This window comes from Hemicordylus capensis, chromosome 2 (genome assembly GCF_027244095.1).
Source record: "Hemicordylus capensis ecotype Gifberg chromosome 2, rHemCap1.1.pri, whole genome shotgun sequence".
Taxonomy (NCBI): Eukaryota; Metazoa; Chordata; class Lepidosauria; order Squamata; family Cordylidae; genus Hemicordylus; species Hemicordylus capensis.
In genome coordinates this window covers 262,217,712-262,227,838 of record NC_069658.1, presented here as the reverse complement: position 1 = coordinate 262,227,838, position 10,127 = coordinate 262,217,712, and the positions used below count along the sequence as shown (strand labels likewise).

Here is a 10,127-nt window from a genome sequence, read left to right as displayed (position 1 = left end):
GGGTTGTGCCTCTTATCTGTGTACAAGCTTCACAGCATGTGATTGTTTCTGTATCCAAGCCTTGCCTGTCTTCCCCTGGGCAATCCTGAACACCTTGCACATTCTGTCTTGGTGGAAAAGGTTACATGTGCCTATTTATCTGGACATCTTGATGTGCTCCAGCACTAAGCAACTTCTAGCTGGTAGTCTTTGTATTCTGTATTTGAACATGTAATGCTTACAACCAATGTCAAAAAATAAACCTTATGCAAATGGCAACATGGAAAGCATCTTACTAAGTGGCATCAGAAGTTTTGTAATGATACAGTAGAGAGGACTACTTGTTCTGGGGATAGGTAGTTTGCTGCTGATATTCCTATCCTGCCTTTTCTGGAACTCAAGGGGGCATAGATGGAGCTCCTGTCAAAGTATTGACTAGTCCAGGGGTTCCTAACCTGTGGTACTCTAGATGTTGCTGAATTACAACTCCCATAAACTCAGCCACCAATTGTGACTAGGGGTGATAATTCAGCAACATCTGGTGTACCACAAGTTGGGAAGCCCTGGAGTAGCTTCGATGTAGCCCATAACCCAAAAGCAGAGTGGGGAGCTGTGCTCTGAAGGCAGATTGTAATGGTTTCTGCAGAACAGGACCACAAGCCTCCTTAGCAGGAGTGGGGATGCTCGGAGATGAAGTTCCAGCACTGCTGAGCTCTGGCTGTTGGGGTGGGCAGGGCAAGCAGGTGAGCACCCCAGGCCCCACTCATTTAACCCCCATTAAAATTAGTGGGAAGGGGGCCTTGCATGGGCTTATTTGCCCCAGGCCATGTGCCAGGGCCCTCTAAGGCCCTCTAAGAGGAGAGCTGGTCTTGTGGTAGCAAGCATGACTTGTCACCATAGCTAAGCAGGGTCTGCCCTGGTTGCATCTGAATGGGAGACTTGATGTGTGAGCACTGCAAGATATTCCCCTCAGGGGATGAAGCCGCTCTGGGAAGAGCAGAAGGTTTCAAGTTCCCTCCCTGGCTTCTCCCAAGATAGGGCTGAGAGAGATTCCTGCCTGCAACCTTGGAGAAGCCGCTGCCAGTCTGTGAAGACAATACTGAGCTAGATAGACCAATGGTCTGACTCAGTATATGGCAGCTTTCTCTGTTCCTAAGGACAGCCCTGGCCATGGGGGCTGCCATGGAGAGCACTGGCACTTCTGCATTTGCAACCACATCCCTGGGGATTCCACATCCACTTCCAAGCCCAGCCCAACCCTCTGTTATGCATTCTGACCCTGACACTTAGCCACCTGTGATGGAAGTGGGCGTGGCTACAATCCTATGTAGGAGAAGGATGTTTTCCATACCTCGGACTTCTCCAACTACATTTAGCACTAAAATTTAGGCTTGCTGAAATCTGGGGAAGGGCTGAGGCAGCAGAGCTTAACAGCTGCTTGGTGGGCAGAAGTTAAGTAGAGCTTTTTCCTACCACAGAGATCCAGTGAGCGGGGAGGGGAAGATTTATTTCTGGGTTAAATATATACATATCGGGCAGTCACTAACAAAGGAGCCCTACCGCAAGCATCCCTCCATCACCCATGTCCTCCCTATATTGAAATAGGCTAGTTCTGTGACAGAGCTCCTGCTGCGTGCAGTAGTGCAAGGTCCTAGGAACGTGTGAACACACTGCAGCCTCGTCCAGGCCAAGCTTGCGATACGTGCCCCTGTCGCCGCCCCACGGCCGCTTACACACTGCGGTTCTGCGCCCTCAATTCTGAGCCTTGGCTGAGTGGGGGTTTGGAAGGGAAGAGGGAAGCGTCAGCTTCGGCCACTAGGGGGCTCTGTCGATTAGGAAGAACACCTTCTTCGCGCTGTGCTGGATGCCCGCTTTTCTTGTTGGCGCTCCGCGACGTTCCAATTTCCGGAATCGAATTCTGCACCATGATGTCGTCGCCGCGGAGTATTGCTCAAGACTCCTCCTCCAACTCCAACATGTCCAGTCCGGGCGTAAGATTGTCGTCTGAATCGTTCTGCTCAAGCCCAAATTCTTGAGCCAAGATTCGAGAAAAAAGGGCCGGACGAGGAAGTGACTTGTTCATGCTTCTTCGGGGGGGGGCCATCCATCCTCATGAGCTGCAGCAGCTAATAACACACCCGCCCGCACCACACAAGTTCCGGGTAGGTAAAAGGTCCCCAAACAGGAGATGCTGGCTGGGGAGGTGCTGTGAATCTCTTCTCTGGAACACTCTGTTACACGTGACTGGGCTATTTGGTGGGGCAAAAAGATCACAAGGTGGATATCTTCATTCTTAACACGCCTGGTTTGCATGTGCAGCAGAAACATGTTAGATCAACCCCTCTCCCTGATGTGCTAGTTAAGTTTCTAACTTGTGAGGAGTTAATTTTATTTATTTATTAAATGGAGGAGAGCATTCAAAGCTGCTTTCTCTCACCTCCAGCCTCTAAAGTGGTGCAGTCCTTTCTACCATTGCAGGACCCTACCACTTTATTGTGCTGCTTGTGTAGATGCAATCGCAGCCCTATTCTGTGAAGTGGGGATTCAGATTCATGAATGTGAGTAAAGAAATGAGAGTAAAAGTGGTAGCATTTCTCAATTACATAAATAGCATGTCCCCTATGTTACCCACCAGGTTGCTACCTCCTCCGCCTTATCCATGACAACGAGGAAAAAACTTACCAGCGGTAGGCATTGTCCTAAACTATAATTTCTATTGTATTAGGATAATTATCTTGTGGTATATGGTGATTGTAGTATGCACTTTCCCTTTTTTTATTTGTTATGACCTGCAGTTACGACAGTAACATTATGGCTTGACTTGACTAAATATTGCTTGTGCGAGATCAACAAAGGTGTGATCTTGTGTACATGCATTATTTGAATAATGCATGCAGCCCAAGTAAACTAGCCTGTGGAACTTTGGGCCATGGTTAAACTGTAATAATTTATAATAAAATCCATAACCAAACTGTCTACTGCACTCTTGAACACATGTCACTTTTTGTTTATATTTTTACTAAAGAAACAAGACAAGAGTCACCTGCCTTAAAGGCTGACACATGTATTAGCAATAGGTTTGTCAGATTCTACAAGGCTCTTGTTGCAATGGACTAAACACAGCTAAGCTGCTCTTCTGGGAGTTGTTACTAAGAGAGACTAAAGTGATGGTCAGCCCTGAACTTCCAAGACTAAACTGAAAGCAATTTGGGCATCAGGATTTCATGTGAATTAGGGGATGAAGAGCTGTTTAGAATATTTGTATACTGCTTTTTAACGCAAGAAAAAATTCTCGAAGCAGTTTACATAATAAAAGGAATTAAAAAATGGTCCCCTGTCCTAAAGGGCTCACAGTCGAAAAAGAAACACAAGGGAGGCAACAGTCACAGCTACTGGAAAGGTGCTCTTCTGGACTGAATAGGGACAGTTGCTCTCCCTGCTCAAAAGAAGAGAGCTGCCACTTTAAAGGTGCCTCTTTGCCTTGTTAACAGGGAGGTTAGCCCTGCTACCTAGATTAAGAGGCGCTTTTCAAAGTGGCGATTCTCTTATTTTTACCAGATGGAGAGCAACTGGCCCTATCCAACCCCAGCACAGCATCCCTCCAGTGGTGTTTCCCTTGTGTTTCTCAGGGAACCACTTTTTCTTCCTCTTCCTCTTCTTCAATGTTGAAAAGCAGTATATATAGTAGTAGTAATCCATGATCTGCCTTCATTATTGGCCTTCAGGAGAGCCCTTAAGACCTGTCTTCCAGGATTTTTAAACTGTTTTCAAACCGTAAAGGTTCGGCCTGGTTTTCCAGGGTTTTACAAACTGTTTTAATTGTTTTAATAATGGTTTTATGTTATTTTAACAGTTTTTGGTTTTAATAGTTAATTGATTTTAGTTTGTTTTAATGTAAACTGTCCTGAGCCATTTTTGGAAAGGCAATATAGAAATCAAATCAAATAAATAAATAAAAATAGAAGAGTAGAAGTAAGTTATCCTGTTCCTACAACTCCATGGTGTTGGCACTCTTTGCTAGACATGAGTTACCACTCAAATCAACTGCTTTCAACTAGAATCCATTAGTGTCCATTAAACTGCACTGGGGCCTTGGATCCTTTGGTGGTTACTTCCAGGGCCATTGGTCTTAGGTGTTATTGGCATGGGAAGTGGCAAAGCAATGATGGCACTTTGCCTGACTTGGGAGCCTTTCTCCCACCACGGGGTGTGCATCTCAAGATCTGTTTCATGGATGCATTTTTTCCCCAGCAGGTACCAGGATGGCAAGTGAAAACAAGGTGGAGAATGTCCAGAAGGCAGACCTGGAAATGGTGAATCCCCTGCAGCTGGGAATCAGGAGCTCGGCATGGAAGGTCTCCCAGAATCATGACCAGAAAGGCCCTTGTGATATTTGGAGCAAACTGGAACGACAGAGCAAAAGGCTTCCAAAAATCAGAGGAGAAGAGAAACCTGCACTCCAAATAGAAGATATTGCTAGGCTGGAAGATTTCATGATATGTGACAAAAAATCTATGCAAGAGGGTGAAAATCCACGCTTCCTACAAAACTCACAACCTGCTGTTTGTGAAAAGACCTGCACAGAAGAGAGGCCCTTTAGATGCGGTGACTGTGGGAAAAGATTTCGGGACAGTTCCCATCTGATCAGGCATCAGATGATTCACACGGGAGAGAAACCTTATGACTGTCCAGACTGCTGGAAGAGGTTTGTCACCCGGACCGCCCTGGATAAACATCGGAGACTCCACACAGGAGAGAAACCATATAAATGCCCTGACTGTGGGAAAAGTTTCAGTCAGAACTCCCATCTGCTCCTCCACAGGATGGTCCACTCAGGGGAGAAGCCCTGTGCCTGTGTCGATTGTGGGAAAAGCTTTGTGACCACCTCGGCCCTCATCAAACACCAGAGAATCCACATGGGAGAGAAGCCCTTTCGGTGCACACAGTGTGGGAAGAGCTTCCGTCAGAATTCACACTTGGTGATCCACGAAAGAATCCACTCGGGAGAGAAGCCCTGCCACTGCCCCCAGTGTGGAAAATGCTTTGGAGACACTTCGGCCCTCCTCAAACACCAGAGAACTCACTCAGGCGAGAAGCCCTATGCATGCCCGCACTGCGAGAGGGGCTTTGGCCAGAATTCGCACCTCCTGCAGCACCTGAAAACACACACAGGAGAGAAGAGCTATCGGTGCACCGAGTGTGACAAAAGTTTCGGCCAAAAGTCTCAACTGATTGTTCACCAGCGAGTCCATTCAGGGGAGAAGCCCTATAAATGCTCTGACTGTGGGAGGTGTTTCAGCCGCAGCTTCAATCTGATTTCGCACAAGAGAACTCACACTGGGGAAAAGCCTTTCAAATGCCCTGATTGTGGGAAATGTTTCAGTAGGAGCTCAAACGTTCTTGTGCACCAGAGAATCCACAATGGGGAGAGGCCCTTCAAGTGCCCTTGCTGTGGGAAGAACTTCCGTCGCAACTCTCACCTGATGGTGCACCAGAGACTCCACCACTGACACCTTCTGTGTGTGTGTGCATGTGCACGCACAATTTCTCATCTATGTGTGTATTCTGTTCTGGAGAGCATAAGCCTTCTTCCAACAGCTGGTCACTCACTTAGATGGCTTTAGAAGAGGATTAGACACATTCATGGAGGACATTGGCCCATGACTGCTAGTCATGAAGGTTAAATCCTACCTCTAGGTTCAGAGGCAGGCTGCCTCTTGAGTACCTGTTGCAGGGGAGCAGTGGTGGGAGAGGGAGCCATGCCCTTGTCTCCTGCTTCTGGGCTTCCCAGGGGCATCTGGTGGGCCACTGTGGGGAGCAGAATGCCAGGCTAGATAGGCGTTGGGCCTGATCCAGCAGGTCTCCTCCTATGTTCTTGTAGACATAGTCTTGGGTATTGGAAGTCTCAGGGTGATATCTTAGGCACTCTTGAATTCAATGAATATGAACAGAGAACTCATGAAGAGGGCAGCTGTATTTTTGTATGCATGTTTCTTTAAGCAGGAGTCCAATTTGGCTATTGTGCGTGCGTGCGTGCGCGCGCACGCACGCACACACACACACACACTTTCCCCCTCTCTGCCATGTGAATCATATTTCATCAGGGACCTCTAGGTCTATGGGCAATAGTGCAAACAGAACATTAATGAACAGACCCCTGCAGGGTTCCCTCTAAGGCATGCGCACATGCACACGCCCACAAGTTTTTTAATGTCCGCTCAGTTCATTTTAGATCCCACTCAGGTTGAATCAGGAAGGCCAACCTCTGAATGCACGTGCGGACACACTGCCTTGATATTGCCGCCCAGAACAAAATTCATTCCGCACACAGATGAAAAACATTAGAGAGAACACTGCACTCCAGAACCTAAAAGCCCTGGAGGAGGAAGCTTGTGTAGGCAAGGAAATACACAACGGATAGTGAATGGCCAAACTGAAATGAGATGTGACCGCAATATTAATTTGGACAAAGGAGCAAGACAAAAAAGCAATAGGTGAGGTGGAAAGAGATTTGGACAGGCTCTGATGGACACGGCAAACAGGCGGAACCAAGGCTTACACTTACACCCTATCCTGCGGTGTCCTTCCATGCACATCTTTCCTCCCATATATGATGGAATGATGGCCGTCCACTCCTATGAGAAAAGATCTGGCACTGTACTTGTGGCTACCACGAGGCTGGAGTTGGCTCCCAGTTCCTTATCTGACACAGCACTGCATGAGCAGCCTGAGTACAGAAGCTGGCAGGGCCCAGACTCCAAACTAAGCTTTGAGCTACCAGTTTCTTATTCACGCTGCTCATGGGACTTAATTTCAACAGGACTGCTCAGGAGGAACTCAATTTGGTTGTCCGCCAGTGTGCCCATGGAAGGTTAGTTGGAATGTCATCCAATATTGATATACCACTTGTTTAAAAACTGCTCAGAGTGGTTTACATAGCAAAGGAAATGAAAATGTGGTCTGTTGTCCCCAAAGAGCACACAATTTGAGGGGAGGGGCACACAGGTGAGGGTGGGACACAAGGGAGATACCAGCAAATAGTCACTGAAAACACTATGTTGGGATGAATACAGCAGATAATTGGTAACCCCTGCTAAATGTATGAGAATCATAACTCTAAAAGTGCCTCTTTGCCCAGTTAGATTACAAGATTTTAGATTAGATAACAAGATTTTACAAGGTATGCAGAAGTCTAAACCTCTCTCTCTCTCTGTACACATGCACACAGGGCAAGGGAACTGTGAATCATGGGGCCAAATGGCTATGAAATGCAACGAGTACAGTCTGTAACTATTCTTCTGTCAAGCCTAAATATAAGAGATAAGTACAGAACATAGTCTTCCTAGATGTGCTGTTGTGAGATAGGAAGTAATTTATCTCTATGTAAAAAACATTTCCTTCAAATGGGTCTGGCTTAATTTTAGTAGTTCAGTGTCATTCACTATACTCCTTTCATGTCATTCAAAGGAAACCAATTAAAACAAACAGGAGGAGTGAATAGGATTAGCCTTCGAAGAGAGAAAAACATTACATCTATGTAACAAACTTGGGGCCCTTCCAGATAGAGGTTTATTTAATGAATGGTCATTTCAGACAATTTTGCTAGGCATCCAGATGATGTTCTCTACATTCTGTGGGAAATGTGCCCCATTTCCTACTCCCATTTCTTTTCAGTCCTCATTAATTCTGACTTGAACTCACTATTGGAACAACTTGCACAATGAGGAGAGGTGTAGATAAACCATAATGCTACCAGTCTGGGTCTGAAAAGGAGTGGTTTTCTGCCCAAGTAGTGACATATCAGATGATTGGCTCCCAGGGGCAGTCTTTCCCTGCTTCTACACCAGTATTACTGCTATTGTGTAGGGGAGCATCAGCAGGAGAGAGGGCATGACCTCAGCTCTTGCCTGTGGGCTTCTCAGAGACATCTGGTGGGCCACTGTGAAACAGGATGCTGGTCTAGATGGGCCTTGGGCCTGATCCAGCAGGGCTGTTCTTACGATCTTACCCTGTGTTTTTATTTTTAAAAAATAAGTGAGTTTTTTTTTTTAAGTAAAAGCCTGCTCCTATTCATGTTTACTCATTGGAAGATAGGGGGCCCCTCTGGGAAGAGCATTTGCATGCTTGCATGCAGAAGGTTCCAGGTTCCCTCCCTGGCATCTCCAAGATCAGGCTCAGAGAGACTTCTGCCTGTAACCTTGGAAAAGCTGCTGCCAGTCTGTGCAGACAATACTGAGCTAGATGGACTCATGATCTGACTCAGTATATGGCAGCTTCCTATGTTCCTCCCAAGACGTCAGGGTGGGAGGTTTTGGGAAAGGAGTACAGCTATGCATCAATTTCAGAGTGATAACGGGGTGGGTTTTTTAAATGGTTTGTCCTGACTGCTCCAACTAAAATGTTTTAAATGGCAAAAGGTCAAGCCTCAAAACATTCAAGTGTGCCACAGCCACTGACTACAACCTATGTGGCCTTTCCTTCATGCTGCAATGTCTACCCAATCCACCTCCACCTCCTCGCTCTCTGCTCCCCATTATGTTCCCCCCACAAGCATTTTAATTTTAATTTAATAATAGCAGTGTGTGTGCTATATGGTTGTGGTAGCAGACAGAGTGGAAGAGCAGCAGTTTAACATAATATTTTAAAAGGAGGAAACGGTGGTCTCAGCAGCACAATCGACTCATACTGAGAAGTATTACTCATACACATACTGAGAAGTCAGTCCCACTATGTCCATTGGGGTTTAAGCCCAGGTAAGTGTGCATAGGATTGCAGTGATGGTTGGGTTGGAGGAAACTATTTCAGGAAGTGAGTATAAGGATCAGCAACAATGTGCAGAGAACCAGGAGACACTCGAAGCCACATCAGGCATGTTTTATTTTTGTTGCTTCCATTCCAGAGGGTGTGTGTGGGGGGGGGGGATGTGTGCTTCAGATGTTTGGTAAAGCTGAAGGGCTTGACCACAGAATTAATTTTAACAAATGAGACAGTCTTGGTGGGGACAGCGGGAGGGATGGGCAAGGCAGCGGGAGGGACAGACAGCCAATGCCTCACCCTGTCATTGGCAGGACCTATCCAGACTCCATCTTGGAGGAAACCCTTTCGGGGTGGGGGGAGGGCATACCTCAGCCAAAAAAACCCTTAGCCCTGATGAACGCCTGGAGCAGAAAGGTTGGCCGCCTTGCAGTTGGTCCCTTGAAGGAGCCCTGGAGCCCCCTTTCTGTCCTAGAATCCCTTTTGTCACCCCTGAAGTGACACCCTGCCAGGGCCAAACTCCAGCAGTGGAGGTGAAGTGCTCCCCTGGCTGCTCAGGGCCTCCCTCCCTGTGGACCACTGTTCCTTCTAACAGGGATTCCCAGATGTTGACTACAGCTCCAGGATCCCCAGCTGCAGTGGCTTTTGCTTGGGAATTGTGGGAGTTGTAGTCAACAACATCTGGGAATCCCTGATAGAGGATGTGAACCCATTTGGGATGTCCCAGCTCAGACACCTGATTTAAATCGGGACTGGCCTGAACCCCAGGGTCAAGCAGGATTCCTGTCTCCTTCATAACTTCTCCATTTGCAGCCAGCCTTGGTTGGTTCAACAGCTCCATCCAGTGAGCTCTTCAGTCCGACTTGCTGCCATGCCAGGGCTGCGCATGGGTGCGTGCGCACACACACATACACACCAGTGTGGACAGACAATAATGACAAGAGTGTACAAAAGAACCCACAAGTTGCGTTTGTTAAATAAAAGTTGCTTTGGGAGGAAACTCTTTGGAAAAGGAGAAGCAAGGAAATTGTAAAATGCAAGCTTTATTTACTCATAAAATAAACAAGAACACCACTGTTGTTATTCCTTGTGCGGAAGGATCCTAAGCATGTTTTCTCAGAAATCAGTCCCACTGATTTTAACAAGACTTACTCCCTAATACAAAGTCTTGGTTTTGGAGTACAGGGGAGGGAGTTGGAAGTTACCCCCCCCCAAGCAAAACGTGGATTTTTTTTAACCCGATATAAATCGGGCTATACTCTTAATATGCAATGAAAAATCCAAATTGTGTGTGACGTGCTCCCCAAGAGCTCACAGGGACTTCAAGGTAAATTTGGCCAATACGTGAACGCACACCTCCGTTCGGAGGAGATGTGAGCTAAAAGCCAGGTGTG

General features: G+C 46.9%; 1 protein-coding gene across 3 annotated transcripts; it reads left to right on the top strand.

Moving 5' to 3' along the window:
* Nucleotides 1-1,898: 1,898 nt before the first annotated feature.
* LOC128341582 (zinc finger protein 501-like) lies at nt 1,899-9,825 on the top strand. 3 transcript variants are annotated; one of them, XM_053287877.1, is made up of 3 exons: nt 1,899-2,141; nt 2,615-2,666; nt 4,234-9,825. In XM_053287877.1, the coding sequence occupies exons 1-3, from the start codon at nt 2,061-2,063 to the stop codon at nt 5,487-5,489; spliced, it is 1,389 nt and encodes a 462-aa protein (XP_053143852.1). In that variant the 5' UTR covers nt 1,899-2,060; the 3' UTR covers nt 5,490-9,825. The 3 variants fall into 3 exon arrangements, with proteins under 3 accessions (XP_053143852.1, XP_053143854.1, XP_053143853.1); XM_053287879.1 differs by lacking the exon at nt 2,615-2,666; XM_053287878.1 differs by lacking the exon at nt 2,615-2,666 and having other exon boundaries at nt 4,231-9,825.
* The last annotated feature ends 302 nt before the right edge of the window (nt 9,826-10,127 follow it).

Excerpts from the sequence above, each read along its gene's own strand:
- LOC128341582 (XM_053287877.1), top strand. The coding sequence starts at position 2,061 with ATGCTTCTTCGGGGGGGGGCCATCCATCCTCATGAGCTGCAGCAGCTA. Across the intron at positions 2,142-2,614 it reads CCGCACCACACAAGTTCCGG|GTTGCTACCTCCTCCGCCTT; the intron begins GTAGGTAAAAGG and ends GTTACCCACCAG. Across the intron at positions 2,667-4,233 it reads GAGGAAAAAACTTACCAGCG|GTACCAGGATGGCAAGTGAA; the intron begins GTAGGCATTGTC and ends TTTCCCCAGCAG.